At 42.7% G+C, this 25,253-nt stretch overlaps 2 protein-coding genes across 2 annotated transcripts; both read left to right on the forward strand.

Annotated features, from left to right (window-relative positions):
* The first annotated feature begins 1,235 nt into the window (after nt 1–1,235).
* kcnk13b (potassium channel, subfamily K, member 13b) lies at nt 1,236–11,089 on the forward strand. The gene is made up of 3 exons (XM_068577332.1): nt 1,236–1,677; nt 6,037–6,827; nt 9,483–11,089. The coding sequence occupies exons 1-3, from the start codon at nt 1,341–1,343 to the stop codon at nt 9,636–9,638; spliced, it is 1,284 nt and encodes a 427-aa protein (XP_068433433.1). The 5' UTR covers nt 1,236–1,340; the 3' UTR covers nt 9,639–11,089.
* A 1,885-nt stretch (nt 11,090–12,974) lies between these two features.
* psmc1b (proteasome 26S subunit, ATPase 1b) lies at nt 12,975–21,504 on the forward strand. Its single transcript, XM_068576916.1, has 11 exons — nt 12,975–13,003; nt 13,550–13,603; nt 14,183–14,279; nt 14,576–14,700; nt 14,891–15,076; nt 15,278–15,406; nt 15,653–15,749; nt 17,143–17,332; nt 17,846–17,997; nt 19,220–19,374; nt 21,202–21,504. Exons 1-11 carry the CDS (start codon nt 13,001–13,003, stop codon nt 21,334–21,336), a joined length of 1,323 nt encoding a protein of 440 aa, XP_068433017.1. The 5' UTR covers nt 12,975–13,000; the 3' UTR covers nt 21,337–21,504.
* The last annotated feature ends 3,749 nt before the right edge of the window (nt 21,505–25,253 follow it).

Genomic DNA, 25,253 nt, shown 5'->3' on the forward strand with positions numbered 1-25,253 from the left:
TTTGTCTCAGTATCCACACATTTAAATAGTCATCATTCGTTAGCTTCTAACAGCCGCAGGAAGCAGAGACAAAACTCCAATCAACACTAATCTCAAAATAACTGCGAGTGAAATAGCAACATGTTGCTGTGTGGTATGGATAGATAATACTGTCAGTCCTGTATTTAAATGGATTTAATGATCATATTCACAATTATGAAATTGTATCTTTTTTTTGAGGGAATGCCCTTTTTTTGTAATGTTTCAAACTAATAAAAAATGTGTCAATTATACGTTGTGAAATCATGAACTACTGTTTTTTTTATGTAGAAAAATATATTACTTTTACTTAAGTGCTGCTTTAGTGCACGGTGTGCAGGTATACCACTCACTTTAAATGACTGCTGTTTATGTGTGTGATATAAAAAAAAGTATAATGAGGTACTGTATTCCCAAAAAGAGACCATTACATCATCTCACCCTTAAGCACTGAACAGTCATCCCTCTTGTCTTATAATATGATCGACCAAGCTGCAGATTTACATCAAGACCACTTAAAGTGTGACCTAAAGGCTGCTGCTCATGAATTTGACAAAAATAGTCTTTTATTGGCTCTGCATTATGTATCTCCAACCGTCGTTCCGTCGTGACATTTGCTCACATCGTCCCCAGGTACGCACATGGGCAGAAGCATGAATCTCTCCTCAGAGCCGAGAAAGGTCGAGTCATATTGATCTCACTGTGCAAACTCGCTCCATATTGTCGGAATCTGGCCTGCAAAGTTGCAGGTTCAGGTCAAACAATTCCAGGCAGTCATTATCAGATTCCTCTCATTTTATATGCATTTTTTTCGTGGTGAAACTTGAAAAATCGCCGCAGGATTTTGGCAGCCTGACAAAACAGAGTTCGCGTCCAGCGATGAACCAACAGACAGAGGCTGTTCATCCGCATGTTGGTGATCATTCCACGGTGCGTAAAACGCGCGCTCGAGGGGTGGGGACTTTGTTTGGAGAGGCATAACCAGAAAGCACGGGACGACTCCCAGCATCCACAGGTTGCCGCGCGCATCTCTCCTGTCTCTGAGCATCGCAGCAACCTGGACCCAAGCGACTTGGAGATAAACTAAGGAGTCGTTAGACTTGGACTGCACATAAAAGCTCGTGAGAGAAATGCCAAATCCACAGCCTTGGGGAAACTCGATCATAACCAGCCTGAATAGCACATTTCATTGGATAGAGCAGGACTTTTTTGGTCGTTAAAATCTCCTGTGTGCGTTTCTTCCGAGGACTCTGCGTTCTCGTCGAGACCACCATGCCACAGGTTCCTCGCCACAGCTGCATCGCCGTGACAACAGCAGCATAATGGCATGTAGGAGCGGCTGCTGCTGCGGCTCCGGGCCAATAAACGAGGATAACGCGAGGTTCCTGCTGCTGGCGCTGTTCATCATCCTCTATCTGCTCTGCGGAGCCGCGGTGTTCTCCGCGCTGGAGCAGCCGAAGGAGCGCGAGGCGAAGGAGCGCTGGGCGCAGAGGTTCGAGCATTTCAGCCAGAGGTACAACCTGAGCAAGACGGACCTGAATAACTTCCTCAGGAACTACGAGGAGGCGAACGTGGCGGGCATCCGCGTGGACACAGTCCGACCTCGATGGGACTTCGCCGGCGCGTTTTACTTCGTGGGAACTGTGGTGTCAACCATTGGTGAGATGGAGAGTCAGGCAGTTAAGAAAGAGGGACAGACATGTTCTCCCTCAGCTCTGTCATCTTTTTCTGAAAAAAATAAATAATTCAAATCCACCACTGAATATGTCTTTGAGACCTTATGAATGATGTGCTGCTGTGCCTTTGCATGTTAATACAAGTTAAGCCTTTTACTAAATGTTTTGCAAACACTCTCGAGGTGATTTATTATTCACAACATGAGCCAAAATGCTCTAAAATAAATCACAGAGCAAACCCTCTCACTGTAGTTTATGTTGTTAGAAGCCATGTAAGTGAAGGCTGACTTGTCATTGCAGGGTTAGTTTATTTAGGTACAAGTATGTACTAGGTATTACTACTTGGTATTACTATAGGTATTACTAGTAGGTATTACTAGGTATTACTGGTCAGCCATGCATTGGACCGGCACACCGGAATGAACTAAACCATCTTTAGTCCAGGTGCCATGCCAAATTGGGCAAGGGCGTAAAGTGTGTGTGTGCGTGTGTGTGTGTGTGTGTGTGTGTGTGTGTGTGTGTGCGTGTGTGTGTGTGTGTGTGTGTGTGTGTGTGTGTGTGTGTGTTCTTACCACCATACTTTACCGCTACCTCCAGCTTCGAAATCTGCTTTAACTTTGATTTCAACACACCTGTAAAGTTTCGTTACTGCCTCTCGCAAAGTTTCAACGTTATAGTTACAAAATCTGTCCTCAGACTGTCATAACTGTTAACACCTGGCAAAGTAGTCAGAACCTCCTCAGCGAGAGTTCCTGTGACAGTGTCTCACACACAGACCCACAAGGTAAAAACAACAACGGTGTTTTTTTTATTAAAATAAGACCTCCACTTTCCTTGTATCTGCTCATATATGTGAATTTACTCTTAAGAGATCCACTTCACGTCATTTTTAAAGTAACATTGTCTGTGCAACATCTCTTAGTCATGACTCAGTCAGTGCGTTCAACCAAATTAGAAACTTCCTGTCAGCATCAGAACAAGATGTGTCCTGTCTGTCAGGACCGAGTGGCGATACAGAGACATCCCTCAGTGGCAGTAACCTTTGACCTTTTGTTGCCCTTTGTGCACGCTCACTCCGCTGTCCTGGCGCTACCTGACAGGTAGTATAGTTCCACATCTGTGGTTGCTGTGCGTTGATTCACAATGATTGGCAGTTTGACAGGCCCTCGGATCAGATGGGCAACATAATTTGTCTGACAGTTGTGTTGATGGTTGATGGAGGACCTGACCGGATTGATGGAGGCATAAGAAGAAATGATTGCTACCAAGAGCTCCCAGGTTTCACAGCCACTGACAATTTTCAAAATGAAAGTACAGATGTTCAAATCAAACACAGCGTTTTCCTGAGACCTCAGAGTAGCAGAGATAACCACACACTTCATCCCATGTTTAATCAAGTAGCGCTGCATCACTACAGGAACCACAGGAATGGACCAGCTGGTCTATAACCTTAACTCGACTGCATCATGACGCTCATCTGATGCTTGACAGTTGCATTATCATGAAATTATGTGATGTCACCATTGCTGTCACCTCCTGAAGGGATACCGTATGCACTTGTGAGTCTGTTAACTGAAGTTTACAATCACAGAGATGTTCTTTTATCTAATTTATGTCTCCCATTAATCTAAGCAATCACTCTTCATGCTTTTCATCTTTTTTGTTTTACAATCTTTCCTATCCTCAAGGAGAGTCCAGTTTGCATCAGTCCATGGATTATTAAATAGAAGTGTGTCATCTTTTATGTGCATGGTCTGATCATGGATCAGCGGTAGAGGAGGGTCGTCCTTCAATCAGAAGATTGGTAGTTTGATTCCCAGCTCTATCTGTCTATGTCGATGTCCCCTTGGGGAAAACGCTTCACCCCAAATTCCTTTAGCTGTGTATGCCTTGTTTGTTAGAGTCCTTAAAGGCAGATGGCATAAGATGGTATGAATGAGTGTGACTGATCGCTTGTAGCGTTAAACATCTAGAAAAGCGTTATACAAGTACAGTCCATTTAGCTTCACAGATGCAAATATACTTGTAGTGGAGAATGCTCCCCAGAAAAGGAAGTAGATCAGCTCCAGCATATGAAAGGCACCTGTTGGCAAGGCCTCACTCATTTTTTGGCCCTTGTGGTGGCTCATGGTTCACCTGTTGCTGTTGTGCTACCTTGTGCCTGTTTGTCTGCCTCCACTCTGCTTATTTTGCTTATTTTTTGCATGTTTTGTCTGTTATTTGTTTGAATTATTTTGGTTGATTCCTGGTCGGAAAACCCCGGGGAAGACCCAGGACTTGGAGGGATTATATCTCCGAGCTGGCCTGGGAACGCCTCGGGATCCCGCAGAATGAGCTGGAGAGGGAAGCCTGAGTCTGCCTGCTGGGCCTAACCCCGGATGAACGGCTGATAATAGATGGATGGACGGTTGATTCCTTTAATAAACTTCTGGTTAATTTTCATGCAACAGGTCTCTGTCCAAATATCGGTAACAAATCTGTGTCTTTAACACTTCTAAACCATATCTTAAGGTTGTTAAAGTTTCCTGGGGTCAGGCCGCGCATGTTGAGAGTTTGGTGGACGTAGGTGAATTTTTAATTGACCTAATTAAAAGCAATACATAGTTTCAGAATATAAATGTTGGCGGATGTGCTCATTTGAGATGAGAAGATAAGAGGATCATTACCACGCTCATGTGTTTGTTAAACATGTAGCCTGGAGAGTTGTGAAGAGGAAGGCTATATCTCAAACAGCGCCGTGCTATTCCACAGCCCATTATTCAGAAATCCTAATAGTCCCCCCCCCCATCAACATCACATTTCACCAAGCATACAAAACAATGAAACAAAAACACATCCTTAAAATCCATCCCATGAGGCTGGATTGCAGCGTTTGGAAGAAAAACTCAATTAGCACCTTGAGCACAAATCTGAATGCGAAGGCAATCAGATCCTCAGACTGGGTTTTTCCTGACATGAGATGCAGCACCATGTATCTGTGCTATTCAAATGAAAAGAGCCCAGAAAGAATTCACAGCTGCCACGGCGCACTGTGCACGTGATCGTGTAATAGCCTTACAAATACCAGTATATGTTCAAATCTTCAAACAATGTTATGAACAGACAGAGAGACAGACGTGCTTCATTGAGCTCTCAGTGTTAAATGAGGGACGAAAAGGAGACAAGGATCACTGAGATTGGTTCAGTCGATGGAAAGCCCTCTCAGTTTGACTCCCATTCTGTTCATCTGTCTTTTCACAAGAGACAAAGTAGACGTGGCACACTAGCAGAGTCTCAGAGTAGAAACAGCGTAATGGGTTCGTCTTACCTATCAGAATAATAGAAAACGATCACTTTGAGATGTGATGGGGCCCCAGTGGGTCTTTTACACTGCAAATGACTGCAGAGAATACAGTGAAACGTTAGACTAACCCACACGTTAGGACTGATTGTTGGAATGTGCTTGGACTGAAAACACCTCCATCCGCCTCTTTAAATGAGTTGCAAAGAGACAGAGAGAGAAGGAGATTGTGTCACCAATGGCAACCCAGTGGATCAAAGTAGTTTTTGTGGTTGTAGTAATTTTCTCTTGCAAGAATATGAAGATTAGCCATGTTTGGTAAGGACACAGAGGGAGTGATTGTGGTTTAACCTTTTGGAAACCGTGTGCGAAAATCCCATTTTATGTCCCAGCATGCCCCATTCAGTCAATCTGAATGAAACTGAACGACACAGTTTTTAGACTGAAACTCCTTCCTAACAGGCCAAGGTTTTGTTTTATTGTGATATTTGTTGCAGATTTCGATTCTTTAGGTCCTAATCTTTCCAAAAAAGGTGTCTTATTGATGCTCCAGGAGGCATTTTTGGGGAATCTGGCTCATATCATGCTAAATGTTCACAGTTACGATCAAAATATCTTTTAAAAGTGATTTTTTTTGCAGATATACATTTGATTCCCAAGACTTTGCTGAACAAATACATACAATAAACACAAGTATTAGAAATAATTTGGGGTTCCTACGACAACTCAAACTGGGAAAAACAAATTTAAACACGGGGAAAAGGAGGTCAGGAGCCAAAAATTGGTTCCACAGTTTTCAACGTATTCAAAAGCAAAGCCCCCCTCCCTCCTTCGCTCCGCCCTCTCACCATCTTCTCTAAATGATCTCTTCATTTACTTGGGACGTGTGTGAGAGTTAAAAAGAAATAGGGGCACAAAATGGATTTTTTCCCAAAATGAGAAGATTTTTTGGTCCTTCTTCTTTATTCAGAGAAACTTGCACCTGTGAAGGTCAAGTACTCAATACATGTTATCTGTTTATAGATTTCCACTGTGTACATAATGTTGTTGTGTGTATATCAGGGTTTGGGATGACCACTCCTGCCACTATTGGAGGAAAAGTCTTCCTGATGTTCTACGGTCTGCTCGGCTGCGCAGCCACCATCCTCTTCTTCAACCTCTTCCTGGAGCGCGTCATCACCGTCATCGCCGTGGTCCTGAAGTCCTGTTACGAGCGACGCCATAACAAAGCCGCGCTGCCTCCAAACATCCAACAGGTCTCTGGGGGGAACGGAGCAGGTGGAGCTGGGGGAAGTGGAGGAGGGAATAAAGGACAGGATCTGGCTGGCTGGAAGCCTTCGGTCTATTGCGTCATGTTCATTCTTGGAGCGGCGGCCATCTTGGTATCCTGCTGCGCCTCACTCATGTATTCGGCAGCCGAGGGCTGGGGCTACCTAGACTCGCTGTACTTCTGCTTTGTGGCCTTCAGCACCATCGGTTTTGGAGACATGGTGAGCAGCCAGCAGGTCGTCTACGAGGGCCACGCCACGGCCGCGTATCGGCTGGGCAACTTCTTCTTCATCCTGACCGGCGTCTGCTGCATCTACTCCCTCTTCAACGTCATCTCCATTGTCATCAAGCAGGTCCTCAACTGGCTGCTGAGGAGGCTGGAGGCCCCCTGCCGCTGCTGTTTGCCAAGTAGGGGTCACCACCCCCACCGGCGACCCCGGCGAAACGTGGTGGCCCCGGGTCACCTGCGCACCCGCAGGGACCCCTCCATTGAGACAGACGCCATCAATGAAAGTGAAACTGACACTGGGCGCAGGATGTCTGGAGAGATGATCTCCATGAGGGACTTCCTGGCAGCCAACAAGGTGAGAGCCTCAGGGCAGGTTGTGGCTAACAGCTGGTGTTGCATTACATTACATTGCATGTCATTTAGCTGAAGCTTTTATCCAAAGCGACTTACAATAAGTGCATTCAACCGTGAGTACGAACTCAGAACAACAGGAATCAAGAGAGTATAATTTCTTCAATAAAGTCAAACTACAAAGTGCTATGAGTAAGAGCCATCTAAGTGCTGCCAAAGTGCTGCTACTACTGTCTTTATTCATGGTGTAGTCGAAAAAGATGAGTTTTTAGTTTGCGGCGGAAAATGTAGACACTTTCTGCGGTCCTGATGTCAATAGGGAGCTCATTCCCTCCCTGGTGTGACAGGCTAACCTAAGTAATATAATCTCATGTGTTATTACATGCAATCCATTAAATTACCTCCCAGAATAATGAGATTAAACTGCTCACAGAAGTATCAGAAAAGACATTCAGTCAATAACTCCTTATTCCCTCTGCCCTCAGTCATATCCCTCATAAGCAGTCTTGGATGGTTAGAGCTCTATTGCAGCTTTCCAGCATGACTGTCGATGCAGAATGGAACATATGAAGTTATATATCGCAGCCGGTGCGTACTTGAAAGATCAATAGTTTAATAAAGGTTACATCATGTGATTCATATTTTGATATGGACTTCCATATGCACGTTGTTTTTTCTAGGCTTCATTTGTCTTATGTGTCAAATATATCTGAATACCAATGGCCTTACTCCACTGCTATCACCCCTTCAACAGCCCTCAAAGCCACTCAGAGGTGTCAATTATCCAGACATTTACATAACTGCTAGCCCACTTTTCAGACAAGACGCATGAGCAGTGTGAGCTGTTGAATGTCAAAACAGTGCTCACTCACCGCAGGGTGATTCTGAACAGAGCAACTAGATCTCGATGTTCACACCGGGTGATTATTCTGATGGAAAAGCCTGAAGGTTTGGATTGAGTCATTTGAAAACTATAGGGTGTGCTGCTGGAAGGATGTCAATGTACTGATAATGCTAAAACAACTTTAAAAAGTTAGCATGAAGATCTGGAAACATGTCATTGACTACTAACACAGCATACCATATCTTGGATACCTTAAAAAAAGTAAATACATAATACAGAGTATTTCTATTGAGTCCACACCACATGGTGATGGCTGAGCTAACGGTGCTAACAGTGTAAACATTGGGAACAGTGCTAACAGAGCTAACATCGTGACACTTCAACGACAACGACGATGGCTGAGCTAACGTTGCTAACAGTGTAAACATTGGGAACAGTGCTAACAGAGCTAACAGTGTCACACTTCCACAACAATGACGATGGCTGAGCTAACGTTGCTAACAGTGTAAACATTGGGAACATTGCTAACAGAGCTAACAGTGTCACACTTCCACGACAACGACGATGGCTGAGCTAACGTTGCTAACAGTGTAAACATTGGGAACAGTGCTAACAGAGCTAACAGTGTTCCACTTCCACGACAACGACCCGCTCACATGCACTCACATGCACTAAAAGCCAGCGTGACTGACCTGCAAAGCAACGAGAAGCTCTGAAAACAGCACAGAGAAAGAGAGAGAGACTTCATTCTCAGGTCAGCAAGATATTATCTTTACATAACAATTAGTTATGTGATGCTATAATAATGTTGTACATCCCACATATACTGTGTTTAGACACTTTAAGAGTGAGTTATAAACACACTTTTGGTACCACAACATTTATTTGAGGCAATAATTTTAAAAAAAATTGACATTTACAAAACAAAAGCAACTCAATGTGGGTGTTCCCATTTGAATTAAGAGAAAAACATGTTGAAAGCTTGATTCAGCTTCAGAGCTGGCTATAAACATGTTGCACTTTTGGAGAGCGAAATATGAGAGAGGAAAGAGTGTGGTGGAGGGAGAGGGATGGAGACTAAACATGTCATAGAAGGGAGACTGATGTTGCTGCACAATGTAACACACTGACCTTCAACCAGGCACAGCTGAACATTGATGATCTGTAAATTACAGTATTGAGAATCGGCTTTTGTGGTCTGAATGCACATGCTAAAAGAATCCTGAGAAAGAGAACATAGTTCATGGCGTTCCATCCAAGGGTTTCTTTTGATATTTTACTAAAAATGAGTCATGGCAGAGGGAAAGTCAGAGTATCACTAGTGATAGCGAGAATATGCTTTGCTCACTGGGGGCTTTGAGTCTCGGTACAACATGTAATGGAAATCAATTTAACGACATCGACAGCGTTACCAAAAACACTCATAAATGTGTAAAACAGCTCCTTTTCCTTTGGTTTAATATTGACCAAACACATGTAACACAGAACAGCTGTGCACAGTCTCTACGTATCGCTTTGTACAGTGAAAAATGAAACGGAAAGGTTGATATGTGGGAGAGTGAATATCAGGATTCTGTCAGTCCCACCTGTTCATTTTACATTTGTCATCTTTGTTCACATAAATGGACACACCAAAGGAGGGAAAAACACTCCATCTGGGAGCCTCACATCACACCTGTGAAGTCAGATGTGCCTGCTGCCAACACGTTGTATTAATCCTTGTTTTCAAGGGTTCACAGGTAGCACACTTGACTTCCAAACAGACACGGCACATATTGTCTCCTGTGTTGACTTCTTTATCTCCTTCTCCTGCAGGTGAATCTGGCAATTATGCAGAAGCAGCTTTCCGAGATGGCTATCGGGCACCCGCGCCAGTCCAGCTCCAGTTCACGGCAGAACGGCTTCTCAGGAGGGGTGGGCGCCCTTGGCATCATGAACAACCGGCTGGCAGAGACTAGCGTGGACAGATAGGGAAACAGCCTGAATCCTTTCTAAAGGTTACAAAGGGATGAGACATGTGGGGACGCATTGACACTGAGGACGGCCTTCCTGTAAAACAGAAGACTTGGGTGGTGTACGAGACTGAATTTATGACTAATTCATCTTTTTCATCGACACGCAAGCTGACCTCTTGCAGCTCCCCCCACTTCAGGAACACGGCGAGATGAATGATACATGATAGTTTGCTGGAGTCTCACATCTGGACCCGGCTCAGTGTACCGGAATGTTCTCCCGTGAGGAAGTCAGTTTCCATGGTAATAAAAGAGCCTGCCTGGAGCTCTTTTATCTAAGTCTTACAAACCGGATGCACTACATGCTACTTCGCACCTCAACGTCCATTCATCCATTGCACTTCACGATATTTACTATGAGTCTCCCCACTTCCATGTGTGTGTCTGACATGAAAAGAGCTTTATTCAAACGTCTGTTTGGTTTCACGTTGAGTTGTTACATAACACTGAAACGAGAATCAATGCGTGGATAATTGAATGTTTACCGAAAATGCAGAATGCCTAATTTTACAATTATCAAATTAAAAATGGCAAAATATAACACTCTCATTCACATCATGATTCACATCTGTATTATTTGCCGTTCAATAGCCTCCATCTTGGCATTGCTTCTATTCATCAGCAGGACAAACAGAAGACAAAACCATTCAAAGGATCTCATTATGAAACCAACAGACTCTCTGGCTCAGTTGGTGATGTTTAGTGTGTGAGATGACACCTGTTATGTGAGACTGCTGTTCATTTTGGCATTCGCTAAACAGACATTTTCACGGCCTGATGTTGTTCAGGCGTTCAGGCAGTTGGTATTGGTATACATGCAGTGATACAAGTCGCTCCGGGGCTTATTAATTGATTTTAGCTCAGCGGCGTGAGGTGTATGTTTGACCTGTAGTCTGGATTCCCGGCAGGTGCACAACACAAAGGACAAAAGGCAGACATTGTTCATAACATGCCAGCAGAGGGACTGACTACGGTGGAACCTGTAAGCAGCCAAGCGGGAGGACGACTCGTGGAGACTATATTATGCTTGATTTAATGAGATTGAAGAAGAACATCTTTATTCTCTCTGTAAATGTATCTGAGAAGGAATTACAGGGTGAGAATCCTGCAGGCCTCGGACTCATCAGCTGAGTTTTGGTAGATCTGACTTAAGTGGCTCTGAGTTCCAGAGAACAAGAACGGAGAGACAACCTCCAAAGCTGCAAGGAAAGAATGTGCAATAATATTTTTGTACAGGGTTGGCATGGATTTTTTTTTTCAAAGGATGATTTTAAATTGTGGTGAGAAAATTATATCTGTTAGTCATTTTCAGTTCACAACACAAACTGAGAAGGCAGTGCGATACAGACGGCGCACGGCATTAACGAAACATATGCAGAGTGAAGAATGTATAAAAAGAAAGAAAAACAACGTGAGGAAGTTTACATTCTAGCCGTGCATGCAGCTTTAGCCTCAGTTGTTTAGCCCAGTGGTTCTTAACCTTTTTTCAGTGTGAAATATTTTTCCCGCCAAGTACCTCGTAAGCAGCAAAGCATATTTAGTTAAATACATAATATTTATTAAATAACTACTTTTTAAGAGGTTTTGAATGGATGCTAATTTGAAGTATACATTTTTACAATCTCACGTACCGCATTTAAGAACCACTGGTTTAGCACAACATTATGGAGGCTATGTAGTCATGAAGCACAATCTAATACACAGTTCTTGTTTTTTAATATTGTCTGCTGTAAACAAAGTCAGCCATGGAAAGCCTTTTCAAACATTGCTCATTGAGCTTACGTTTGCGCAGTTCGCTGTCTCGCTGGACAAATCCCGAAATACTAAATATCCCTAAATACTGAAATCCAATATCTTATACTTATATCATAGAACTGATAACAATTACTTGAATCTAGGAGCCTCCACTCTTTGTCAATGAGACAATCTCAGAATCTGACGCACAAACTGTAAAGATGTTGCTTTGCCGATGCCATGCACATGCACGCTGCCCACAAACACACACACACACACACACACACACACACACGCACACACGCACACACACACACACACAAGATAGTGCGCTCGCAACACAGAAACTAATAGCTTTGAACACATTCCTGTTTGCTACTGTCTGTCTGTGTATGCTCAAGTGCTCAAGTGCATGTGTGTGCACTGGACAGATGCAGACATACAAAGACTCTTTGTTAAAGCTCTTTTCTGAGTCACCACAACTCCCAAAGAATTACTGCTGTCCTGCCCACTGGATACTGGAGACTATATAAAAACACACTAGTGGAACAGTCATTTGAGGGTGTGTTTTTATTCTGCTGTGCTGCACAGGTCTCAGCGTTACATCGCCATCCATGGCTCAACACTACATACACGTCTGACCAGAGGCATTAGATGTAGCTATAGAAATAGTGACAGCCCTGCGCGAGTAGCAAATTATCATGACTTAATTAGAATGGGTGGAATGCATTGTCAAAGTTGTGTGCATACTTTTAATTGATCATGTGCATGAGTGTGACTGGAGATGGTAAATAACACACAAACCAATTAAATAGTGTCTGAGAAAACCAATGGTGTGAGATGCAGGTAGCACAGGCTGCTAATTCAACATATGCACAGTGAACACTGCATTTGTTCAGAACAAAAATGAAGACAGTGTCATTTCAGCAGCAGTGCTCCATACTCTTGTTGAGCACCCATGTTTGAGATATTGTGCAGTACTGAGAATGCTGTCATTAAAGTCATACATAAAACTCTACCCTGTTTGGTTAAGTTTAAGTCTTTCAGTATTTACATGTTCTAGATGACATTGACCTGACCTAATGGTATACAATAAATGCCACGAAGTCTTAATAAATTACAGTAATCAACTGACAGTGTGTGATGTATGATGTGCAATAATAATACGTATATCTGACAGCTGTGAAAGCTGCACTGAAAATTGGATTTCATCAGTGTGACAGTGTAAATCTCTAGCTAAATAGATAATATACATACATACATACATACATACATACATACATACATATCTACATACAAATATGTATATATATATATATATATATATATATATATATATATATATATATATATATATATATATATATATATATATATATATATATATAATAAATATATAATAAATACACACACATATCTAAACGCACTATTGTTTATATGTAGTAATCAAACTTGAACTGGTTGTATCTGGTGGGTTCACATTAAACCTTCCAGCACGAAGCGTTGCAGCCATAGGAGTTTTCCCCTTAACTTTTGTCCCTTCGTGTTGCCGTCCCCTCTGACGTCACTTTAGTGCGACAAGTAACAATGGTAAGTGAGCAAGCAGTTTTCTCCCCGGCTCGTATTTGTATTTTTCTAAAAAGCTTTCTTCGTTAGTACAGCCTTGCTCATATTGCTTGACACGTTACTGTGTGTGCTGCGATGTAGCTCCAGGTGTTTTTACGTATTTTTTGTGAAGTCAGAACAGAATTAGAAGTAGGTTAGCGCCTACTAGCTGAAGGCTAGCGTTAGCTACATTAGTTGTCTCTCGTTTGGCAGTAGTTGTTGTCGTAGCTGTAACTCGCTCAGTCATTCATGATAGAAAGGTAGCCTTTTCCCTTTTTCGAAATGTGTGATATTATATCGTTGACGGCAATGTTGAAGTTAGTCTCTCCAGTAATACACGGGAGCGTGTTAAATGTAGCTATCCTGGCAGGTATGTTAACGCGCAGTAAGCTAACGTCAAGCTACATGTAAACAGCTCAGCTAATGAGCCATTTAGAAAGGGACATATCGAGCGTTATCTTTACATGTCACAATGCTCTGATGGATGCGCTTCCTCTCGCCTTTATTCACCTATGTCTGATATCATTTCAGGGACAAAGCCAGAGTGGAGGCCACGGTCCCGGAGGAGGCAAGAAGGATGACAAGGTGAGAATGACACAGCTTCTGTTGCTACTTTCTGGACTTGTTTATATTAGCCAAATATTCTTCTTTTGTGTGGCCTCTGATCGAAACGAACTTGTTCATTATTGACACGTACATTTGTTTCGACGATCTAACTGATATTTAGGAAAGTTTAAAATCGCAATTAGAGCTGCAATATGTGATCAAAAGTAAAGTAATTGCCTGATATTTATCTACTCAATAAAGTCTTCAAAGATGTGTTTTGTGTTGCTTCAACTCTTTTTATTCTCCCCCCTCGATCTGATACACATGCTCTTTGCAAACACAAAGGACCCGTGTAGACTACTGGCTTTACTCAAAACCAGTTGTGAAATAATAAAAAAAAAACTTCTGTACTCTGCATGCCCCTGTCATCGGTGTATTAATATATGTAAATGTTTGAGTGGTCGGAAGACTAGAAAGGCGCTATACACGTACAGTCTATTTATCATATCTTGTATAGATGTTTGTTCCAAGGTAACATACTATGTTTAAAAACTGAACATGATTAATCTAGTTATTACCTTTTCTGACATGTGTCATCCAACTTTGTCCTGATCAAAGGATAAGAAGAAAAAGTATGAACCTCCAATTCCCACCAGAGTTGGCAAGAGAAAGAAGAAGACAAAGGGACCAGATGCTGCCAGTAAACTACCATTAGGTAAGGGAGTGAAATAGCAGAGTCTTGTGAATGTTTTTTATCTGTCTGGTAGCCTGTCTACTTTATTTCATGTGCTCAATTCTTAGTTCACCTGCTGAGCTCTATTTGATCTTACTGGATACAACTGTGGATACTGTCAGGCATTTATCCTTGACATAACTGATATGGCGTTTTTGAATAAAAAGAGACCATAAACTTAAGCAAACGAATGGTATTGGCATATACTTTTAGTTGGATACGTGTTTGTTTCCATTTTTAATGTACACCTTACATGTACTGGCCTGTTTGTCTTCCAGTTACCCCTCACACTCAATGCCGTCTGAAGCTGCTGAAGCAGGAGCGGATCAAAGACTACCTATTGATGGAGGAGGAGTTCATCAGAAACCAGGAGCAGATGAAGCCTTTGGAAGAGAAACAGGAGGTCAGTGCTTGTGACACATCTGCCTAACTTACTTTTGTTCTGTTTTATTTTGGTAAAAATGAATGAACAATAGTCCTGTTCTTTTTTTTTAAGATACAACTTTAGTCAAACTTGAACATTACCGAACAGACCAATTCCTAACTTCTCCTATATTTATTGTATCGTAATCCTCGTCTTATCTCTTTTGCAGGAGGAGAGGTCAAAGGTAGACGACCTGCGGGGGACCCCAATGTCTGTCGGCACTCTGGAGGAAATCATCGATGACAACCACGCCATCGTTTCCACCTCAGTGGGATCAGAGCACTACGTCAGCATCCTGTCATTTGTGGATAAGGATCTGCTAGAACCAGGCTGCTCTGTCCTGCTCAATCACAAGGTAATATTTATGGAATGGATGAATGGAGGAACTCCTTATTTAAGTTTACCTTTTTTTAAATTATATGCATTTTTATGATGATACCTTGGTTTTTTAAGAGTATAAAAAAAAGTATCCAATATTTCCCTAAAATACTTTTATAGTCTCTGCCACCTCCAACTGGAATCCAATCCACATTTGTCTTGTGTGTGTCGCCTGCAGGTTCATGCTGTCATCGGTGTGCTGATGGATGACACTGATCCCTTGGTGACTGTGATGAAGGTAGAGAAGGCCCCACAGGAAACCTACGCTGACATTGGCGGACTGGACAATCAGATCCAGGAGATCAAGGTACAGTAAATATCGCCTGTAATTCAACTTGAACAATCGCTCCACATCTCAAAACAGATTCACTCCAACCACTTTTACGGCATTACTAGTTTTCTAAACATAAATATTGACCACGGTATGGCTACTGCTTTTTGGGACACTCACTGTGACCTGTTTCCATCAAATTGAACTTTGAATTGTTGATGTATATCAAAAATGTTCCTTTGGCACTGAGGTTGACTGTGCAGTTTCTGTTGGTTTTGATAGGAGTCAGTGGAGCTGCCTCTTACCCATCCAGAGTATTATGAGGAGATGGGCATAAAGCCTCCCAAAGGTGTCATCCTATATGGACCTCCTGGCACAGGTGAGTGCTTCATTAAACATGTGAACAGTGGCTCCCAGAAAGAAAGAAAGAAAATCCCAGGCAGTTATATGAAGCAAAAATGTAAAATTGTATTAATCTACTTTACCTTCCACTGAGTTAATTGTACGCCCTTCATTAAGCACTGATGATTTTTTTTTAATAATACGTGGTCGTACATACATATCTGCTCATATAGCCTTACCTTCAAGATATCACAGTTTAATCTTAGTCATTTTCAAGTTAAATTCAGAATTTGATTTCACTGGCAAATTACATTTGGCCATTAGCGATATTTTTGAAAGGGCACCACAGCAGGGAAGGTGACTGTCCCCAGCCTCTCAGTAATGCTCTGCAGCCAGTGTTACACCTGTATAATGATTCAAAACACCTTCAGCAATTGTAAAAATAGATTATTAGCAGGGGGTTTCATTAAAGCAGTCGAATTAGTCATGCACCTCTATGACTGTGAATTTAACCTTTGCAACAGTGTGCTCAACTGGAAAAAGTAATTTTTATTTACAAATCAAATCCTTTCTGAACAAGGTAGTTAAAATAAAGGGTCAGTCAAGTGCACTTGGCTTCAGATTGTAGTGCATTTATATAAAACTGTGTGTAGTTACACATAATCACTGTTGCAAATGGAGTACCATAGACATTTAATTACCGCACAAAGGCAAGTGGATGACTCATTTTTTTTGTTAATGTTCTTGAGAAGAGAACAATATTCTCGGAGGTAACATGTATTTTTTTAATCTGCACTCATTTAGCCTTCAGCTAACGTTTTTCTCACTGCAATGCATCACTACAGCAAGTCATAGCACCCACGTCGGTCTCCTTTCTATTTGCATCTGAAAGATGCGTGAAAGATATCCTGTAGTGCGCGATGTGCCATTATTTCCAAATGTTGCAACATGTGCATGTTGAGACTAGAGAACATTCTCCTTATGTTTGTGATGCAAGGCGATGTCAAAACCCCTGTGGTCTGATCCCTTCTTCAGTCAGTGCTGCTGCTGGGACTCTGCATTGTTGTAAACCTTTATCACCTATTTCTAAACCTAGTTTAGAAAACAACCACATATATATATAATTTTGTCAAGGGTAACACAATAGATGCACTGAGACATTTATAGCTTCATCACTTATGATGGACAATTGATATTTTTTATACAAATGTATTCATTACTGATTAATTTAAAATATCTCTAAAATCCAGCCTTGGTTTGCTGTTCTACTCTACTAATAACTAATATTGGATGATAGGCAGCTGAAGGGAACACGGTCTGTACACACTAGCGTGTCTCTTTCCTCTCTGTTAGTGCTCCACTAATGTAGTTTTTGTATTCTCATGCCGAAAATGTGGCACCGAATGAGTGTATGTTGTGTTCTGTAACAGGTAAGACGCTTCTCGCCAAGGCCGTAGCCAATCAGACATCAGCCACCTTCCTGCGTGTCGTGGGCTCAGAGCTGATCCAGAAGTACTTGGGAGACGGGCCCAAGCTGGTCCGAGAGCTCTTCAGGGTCGCAGAGGAGCACGCGCCCTCCATCGTCTTCATCGACGAGATCGATGCCATCGGTACTAAGAGGTACACAACGTCTACGAAAAACTATTTGAGAGTGAGAAGTTTAGAGCAGCAGAGCAGTAATAACGTCTGTCACCTTCAGTGTTAGCCTGAGGATTAGTACGTGTGATAACTGGCTATGCCTTGATATATTACAGGTTTATTTTTAACAATACATAACACTGCGTTGAAGGAGGATAAAGTTAGTTTTTCAGGTGGGCATGATGTAATGCTTCAGCTTTTCTGTCTTTCCTTTGACAAAGTTTCGGGACCAGTAGCAAAAAGCAGTGTGGAAAATACATTTCATCCCTTTTTGCAACAGCATATTGGAAGGCAGTAACGTTGTAAAGTAGGATATTGGCCGACGTGAATGAGCCTTTGTCTCACATAGAAAAGGCAGCGGACATCACGCGTGTAATTCAATAGGTTTGTGGTAACAGGACTGTAAGATGAGTGTGCTTGGAGTCTGATCTGGGGTCAGTGAAGTGGGTTCTATAAATTCTTAAGAATAATGTATATTTCCTTTCTGTTGTGTAGGTATGACTCCAACTCTGGCGGGGAGCGGGAGATCCAAAGGACCATGCTGGAGCTGCTTAATCAGTTGGATGGGTTTGACTCCCGGGGAGACGTGAAAGTTATCATGGCCACCAATCGGATAGAAACCCTGGATCCAGCCCTCATCAGACCTGGTTAGTAGGAGTAGGATCTGCTTCTACTTGTATCTGTCACCCGACCATCTGCCTGGTTGAAGCTGTACTTCATGTGTAAAAGCTGCAATTGAACTACTGACCACCAGGGGGAGACTGCTCTGGTTGTATTGAAGTTCATGAGAAAATGACTCTACTTCTCTTTTGATGTATTCCCTCAGTAAACATTGTAAACATGAGTTTATGTATCAAGCTCTAGTTTCAAGTCTTCTTCAGGACAGCATGATGTTCATCTAGCACATTATGGTTTATTTAGATACAACAGACTATATAAAGCATGGGATGCTTTAGGGCGGGCCTAGAAAGTGATTGACAGGGTGCTACCAACGCCGTATACACAGTCTCTACCATGGTGTCACTCCTACTCTGTCCAATAGGCTCTCTGTTCTCTGGTTGCAAAAAAAAAACAAAATGGCATTTGGGAAATGGTTGTATTCTGCTAAGTCATGGCAGGAAGTAGAAATACTTTGGCTGCTTTATGAACCAAAAAGGTTATTTATCTTTCTCTTCGGCATCTAACCTTTAAATATAGACCCATGTTAAATCGGACACAGTTATAAGGACAACGTTCTTCCTCTTTATTTTTCCAAAAGACCAGAAAAGTATTTAAGTTTTACTCTTAGTGAAAAATCTTTCTCATTCACATAACTAAACAATTATCCATTTGATTAAAATGCCAGTAATTTAATGATTACTTTAGGCTTGCACAGATCGACTGTTAACAACGTGGTCAGCTAGTCATCGATCAGATCTGCTTTTAAAATGCTTTACTGTAAAGGTAAAGTGTGAGCAGAATCATTGTATGCAAAGGAGCTTCCTTAATTGTTTTGTAAAATGATTCATAATTGATGAAAAGGTTAATGGCACTGCTATGTTTATTCATCAAATTGTTTTGAGTAAGAATTATAGGCATTAGTCCACTGAATGAAATGTTAAATAATCTAAAATTGGGAGAACTTTAAGAAGCTGTTCAAAGCAGCAGATGATCGGCGGTTCGATCCCCCGGCTCCTCCCGTCCTTGGGCCAGATACGGAACCGCAACTTGCTCTGGAAGGACGTGCCTTTAGTGTGTCAATGACAGATTGGCTGAGTGCGTTCTGACAGAGTGTAAAGTGCGTTGAGTGGTTTTGAAGGCTACACGGCTCTCTACATATGTCCATCTATCAGTTTGTGACGAGGCTTTCTTCTCTTCTTCTCTCCTCAGGGAGGATCGACCGTAAGATCGAGTTTCCTCTGCCGGATGAGAAGACCAAGAGGAGGATCTTCCAGATCCACACCAGCCGCATGACGGTAGCCGACGATGTCACCCTTGATGAGCTCATCTTGGCAAAGGATGACCTATCAGGAGCAGACATTAAGGTAAGAGCGGGACTGTCCACTCACAGCTGCATACTGGTGTTCTCTCTGATCACAGTAGCTGGATCCAACAGATATCAGAAAGGAGCATCACAAAACATGCCATTTTCCAACCTCAGCCTAAACATACATTGCACAATGGCGAGGGCTAATTGCTCCAGTGAGTTGTTTTTTTGTGGTCTGTCTTTAGATGTAAGTCTCTGTAAGAATACTCAGTCTTAACATAGAAGTGGAAGAAGCAGCATGGGTTAGGTAAAGGGTGTGTGTGTCCGATCGAGGTGCATCCTGACCCTGGAGATGCAGTCAGTCTGATTTTGTTCATTTGCTCCGGCCTCGACCGTGTATCGATTTGGTGAGTTCAGGTCTTGGCAGCGAGCCAGTTCACACACTGGTTCAGCAGAAAAGGGGAGTCGAGATGAGGGAAAGCCACAAAGGCTGGTTTTCTACATTATTCTTATATCAACACTATGATTTAATTGTGTTAATCCTTAATTTGCTCTATATTTAATGCTTTACTTGTCACTGACTCAACTATGGCGCCCTCATGTGGGCTCTGACAGAATTACACTTTGAGTTGGTTTCCAGTATTCATCCTGTGGTCAGTCTGAATTCTGTCTGTCTTTTAATTAAATGGTACCAGTTGTCATAATGGAATACAAATAGAGTATAAACCACCTCCAGCCATTTCTAGTTTATTAATAAGTATGATATAGAACTATAAGGCGAGGAATCTGTCTATGTTGGTGTGTCCTTCACATCTCAACAAGCTGATCTACTTCACACTTGGCAGGTTGTGGCTGTGGACCCAAAAGGAGTGCCGTGTTGAGTTATGTGCACTTTGGACACTCAACACGTTCACTATTAATAAACGTTGAATAAACAAGTGAATAGCGCTCTGTAGAGCAGCGGCTCATTGGCTGCAGTTCACTTGTGCTGCTGGATGAAGGGGCTGCTAACGCTACAACCTAAACAAGCATGTGAGCAGCAGGCTTTTTGATGGAGTGCAGAACCGATTTGTCTTTTCTGGTTCATCACACCATGAGTTCAGAGTGTCCTGACCCAGAATGCAGCTCTGCATTACACAGTGGATACGTGGGATTGTTTCAGACTTGTATGAGCAAACATTTCCATAAAAATGTTTAATTTTGTTGGTGTTTAGCCTTTTAAAAAACATTCTCATGGGTCAGAACGGTTTGTTCTCCCACTCGCCAAACGCAGAGGATGCTAATGCCAAACCAGAGCAGAAACCAAACATTACAGTTCAAATTAATGTGTGTGTGTGTGTAGAAGGTCTTTTCTTTTACACACACAATCCTTGAGTAGGGATTAACAATTCTTAGAGTAACTAAATGACTCAAAATAATGTATTTGTTGTTGTGAGTGCAACTGAATGAGGACATGAAGGCTGTTGCAGGCGATCCCTTAACAGTTATTGGTTCGCAGAGGGCAGCACACAGCAGGGAGAGAGGACACCGCAGTCGTTAGGACACACTCGCTTGTGGTGACAGAACGTCACCACTGATAAGAGGACAGGCATCCTGACGTTGGTGATGGTGTTTTATATTAAAACCCAGGCTGTAGGACGGCACATTAATGCACTAAACGGGTTGAGTTGTGACGGATAATTTTGCTGTATGCAATAAAGATGTTGACTGTTCTAAAAACAAAACAATTTCATGGTAACAAGAGACCTTTTGTATATTCATTGTTGCTGTTTTATTGCTATTTTAATAATGAAGCAGAAGTATTTATTACTGGAAAGAAGGACTGACTAATGGTTGGAGCACTTGAATAAAATGAAGGCTCATCTCCTCTCTCTGCGTCCTCCAGGCCATCTGCACAGAAGCCGGCCTCATGGCTCTGCGTGAGCGCCGTATGAAAGTCACCAACGAAGATTTCAAGAAGTCCAAGGAGAACGTCCTGTACAAGAAGCAGGAGGGCACGCCGGAGGGGCTCTACCTCTAACCTTCACCGTTAATGTTTCTCTCACATCTTCTCTATCTATCGCCCTGTGAAAGACCGGAGGCAGCAGTCTCCCCCCCCAGAGAGAGTTTTGATATATTTTGTGCATGTCATGTCTGGCCTATCCCAATCCCCTGTTACCGTAACGTGAATAAAAAGACTAAAAATGCTCGTGGCGTGTTAGTCGTCTTGTTTTATCCGTTCCTTTTTCTGGAGCCGTTGTGCTCTCAGCATTCACTTCACATCTTGTTTTCTACAGAGGCTGCTTCTTAGATTCCTGCGTGTTGAGTTCAGCGCTGTGCTGTAATGTCTTGTGATCATTAATCACATGAATTATTATCACAAACGGAATCAATCATAACATGCAAACTTCCTTTTTTAGAGTAGGAAATGTTTTTATCTTGAGACTTGACAGTATTGCCAGTCCCCTCGTTTTAAAGAAACATCCTTCACTAATCACTGGAGTATTCCATCTGACTCCCACGCACTTGGTGGTATGTATTTAAAGCTCTGAGAGACGGTATGAAATAAGACAGACGAGCATTTTACTCTGATGTTGACATCAGGAGCAGCACTGTCTTTGCACTAATGCTTCTCTCTAATGTTTAAATGGACTGAGCCTGAGCCGCAGAGACAGGGAAATGTGATTTTTTCGGTTTGTGCACATGCTCGCACATCTGTGGCAGCTGGACGAGGGCGGCCCGGTGATTTGATTTTGCTGTCTTTCAATTCAAATCCGCTATTCCGTTATTACAGCGCGCTTAAGTCAATCCAGCTCAGCTGCCCTTGCTGCAGTCCTGACATGCGTTGATTTAAGTCTTCTTGATGTGGAGCCACGTGGAACTCGGTGCTCAGCAGAAAGTGGCCCCCGTGCAGCAGGCATCGAACCGCTCGGTGGGGCCGTCGCCGGGCCTCCAATGAGAACGGAGCCGCCGCTGCAGCAGCGGCCCCCCCCTCCTCGGAAAAAAAAAACACTCTCCTTATTAAATCAGTCACGCATTTCAACTGCAGCTCGTACATCGGAGCGCATTCAGCAAATGGGAGAAGAGAAAACGTTTAAATCAAGTGTGGTGAGTTGGGCCAGAGAGTCTGGCAGCGGTACAGGAAATGGGTGTGTGTTGTAATGAGGCGTGTGTCAGCAGAAGGCAAACTCCTCCAGCTCAGGCCCCGATGGAGGACGATACGGCAACGCTGAACATGCCGTTGGCTTCCACGCTATCGTCCTCTCACCGTGTGTACTCTACTTGATAAGTCTTGTTTCCATGATCATACATTCCCAAACACGTGAGGAACATGTGACGTAAAGCCGAACAATGTGCAGGGCTTTATCAACAATAACATTTTTTTTTTTGTAAATATGATCAAATCCTACAAAATCCATTTGTATTCTTCAAGCTCAAAGTCGTGAGTGGATGCTGACTAATCCTTCCTGCTGTAAATGTATCCACTATTAAAGGGCTGCCAGAGGTCAAAGGTGACAATCTGTTGCAAATCCCACATGTGCAGGGAGCTAAAAGGAAAAAGAATGACTGCTCATCCTCTGGGCTCTGCCAGCAGGACCGCTTGTAAAACAAAGAAGTGTGTGTACTCGTGACTCGGGGTCGCGAAGCAGCAAGAACAATACCTACCTGTGCTTAAGCAATATCTCATTTCTACACAAAACACCAACAACCTGAGTAGTTCCAGTAGAGAGTAACACATGAAATGTCTCCTCTTCAGTCCGGGTCCCTTGACCCTGATGAGGGGCCTCGCTGGACTGCAGAGATCTGCTACGCTGTGGTGCCGGACTGTTCACGGAGGCCGCTAACAAGTTCATGTGGGAAATGAAGAAGTTTCTTTTTACCTCGTGGAGCCACGAGAGCTGTTCCCACTTTAGCAGCTACGATTCACGTGACGATGACATGCACACGCACATAAAACAGGCCAGGAAGTCAAAGTCTGTAACATAATCAGCAGCACTGCAGCACACACACACTACAGACAAATATGCAGTCTACAAAACAATGAAGAGCAATGCTCCTTCCTCTGATATTTGTGTTTTAATAAACTAAAACAAGGGTAATGGTTGTATTTGTCAACGGGGTTGCCCAACACCATTCAGATTCTAGTTCCATATGGGAAATTAATGATCATGTGTGTTCGAAATCTACTATTTAAAAAGGGATTTCTGATTAATATGATATAATAATTCCGCTGGACGGCCCACTGGGGGACATTGAGACCGAACCGACGCTTCGAGGTGGGGGACGCTACAACAACCCACCCGTTACTAACACGTTGCAGTGAACTATACACATTGTCCGCTAGGTGGCGCTTGTGTCAGGTCCACGGTCAAAGCGGACTGGAGCGTTCGTCTGTTTTGTGGATTAAGTTTATGACAATGCAACGAAACGAACTGCTCTGCAGAAAGCTGCGTGGTCATCTTCCTCCCAAAAGGCACGCGTATCGTTGCGGAGTTAAACACGTTAACTGAAGTAAATGACACAACAAGCTCGTTTTGGTGATGAAATGCAACGCACCCCCAGTTTAACACGTAGGCAATTCCACGTAGCCCTACCACACTTTGCAGAAGCCAATAGTAAGTCTGCGCACTTCCCTTATGCTCAAACATTTAGCCCGCACCAATGGAAACCTGTCGCATTCACACGTCTCCACCAAACAAATCTAAATAATTACACGCGCTGATCAATCGTTTGAAACGCGGCGCTGGATGGTGCGTTGGTTTTTACGTTTCCTGTATTTATATTTATTATATTTCCGTCAAGTGCCACTGCCTGGTGCAATGCAGGTCCCGTGTAGCCAATCAAAGCGGCCGACACATGGAGTATAATATTGCAGGTCTGCAGCGGCCAATCAGAAACGCCATCACACACCAGCACGGCAAATTCTCCAGTGTCAACCGGGCTGCTTCCTACACGAGCGGTATCCTTCCGCGCCTGAAAACTAGTGCCCTATGATGGGGAAATTTAACGCTCTTTCTTGAGTAATATGAAGCCAGATGGATGGATGGTAGCTCATGCGCCTTTGAGGATTTAATTGTTTATCAGTGAAGTTCATTATTAGATACATCCTGTGAAGTTGAGGGGTCTGACAATGATACGCTCCAATTTAAAGGCACAGTCTGCTTTTTTTTGGTTATCATGTTTAGATTTGTGATAAAATTATGCAGAAATTATTAAGACATTGCCCTTTAGTGGATTAAGATATATTAGACTTGTTAGAAGTTAAGTTGGAACCATTGGCATTTAGTGTCTAAATTCTATTTGTGATTGTTATTTATTTTTGCCATGATGGGGACTATTCTTATTTTAAAATGATTTGTGATGGTTATGAAAACAGATAAAATAGTTACTCCTTAACTTCTTAATGTACCCTGCACATTTATAGATGTTTTTTTGTTGTTGCCCGATGTTAATTCCGGTGTTTATGTAAACCAGTAAATGCCTCCATAACTATTGGGGCTTATCTTTCGTTTGCAGCTTTACTGCCACTCTAACTTGGCCTGAAAGCTCCCAATGTTTCTACCTTAGAAACGTCATCAAATACTGCTTCTCAAAAAGAAAAATATATCAGAAGGTGATTGGTGATTATATGGAGCAACTATCCACATGAATAAACACATTTTCATGTAAAAATATCCACTCAAGTTCACCATACAGGACCATACAGGACGTTGGCCTTGTTTCCTGGCATGGAGGCCAGTGCAAGCTCAGCACAGCCACACACTACCTGTGGAGGTGTGAGCCAAGTGTGTACTGTGTGTTTAGTATAGTGATGTTATATAACGATTTGGATGTACAACATGTAAACATGACCCTACTAAAACGTCAACAGAGATGATCCAAACACCCAGGGCTGCTCCAGTCATCATGTCCCCTCACATGAGCGGGAGGCCGCGCTGCGGGTGGTCCAGCCCCGGT

Source organism: Clinocottus analis, unplaced genomic scaffold, assembly GCF_023055335.1.
Source record: "Clinocottus analis isolate CAN_PGR_092001 unplaced genomic scaffold, fCliAna1.0.p SCAF_15, whole genome shotgun sequence".
NCBI classification, from domain to species: domain Eukaryota; kingdom Metazoa; phylum Chordata; class Actinopteri; order Perciformes; family Cottidae; genus Clinocottus; species Clinocottus analis.

Coding starts and splice junctions, on each gene's coding strand:
- kcnk13b (XM_068577332.1), top strand. CDS start 1,341: ATGGCATGTAGGAGCGGCTGCTGCTGCGGCTCCGGGCCAATAAACGAG. Junction 1,678..6,036: donor AACTGTGGTGTCAACCATTG/GTGAGATGGAGA, acceptor TGTGTATATCAG/GGTTTGGGATGACCACTCCT. Junction 6,828..9,482: donor ACTTCCTGGCAGCCAACAAG/GTGAGAGCCTCA, acceptor CTTCTCCTGCAG/GTGAATCTGGCAATTATGCA.
- psmc1b (XM_068576916.1), top strand. Junction 14,280..14,575: donor TGCCAGTAAACTACCATTAG/GTAAGGGAGTGA, acceptor TTTGTCTTCCAG/TTACCCCTCACACTCAATGC. Junction 15,407..15,652: donor ATCAGATCCAGGAGATCAAG/GTACAGTAAATA, acceptor TGGTTTTGATAG/GAGTCAGTGGAGCTGCCTCT.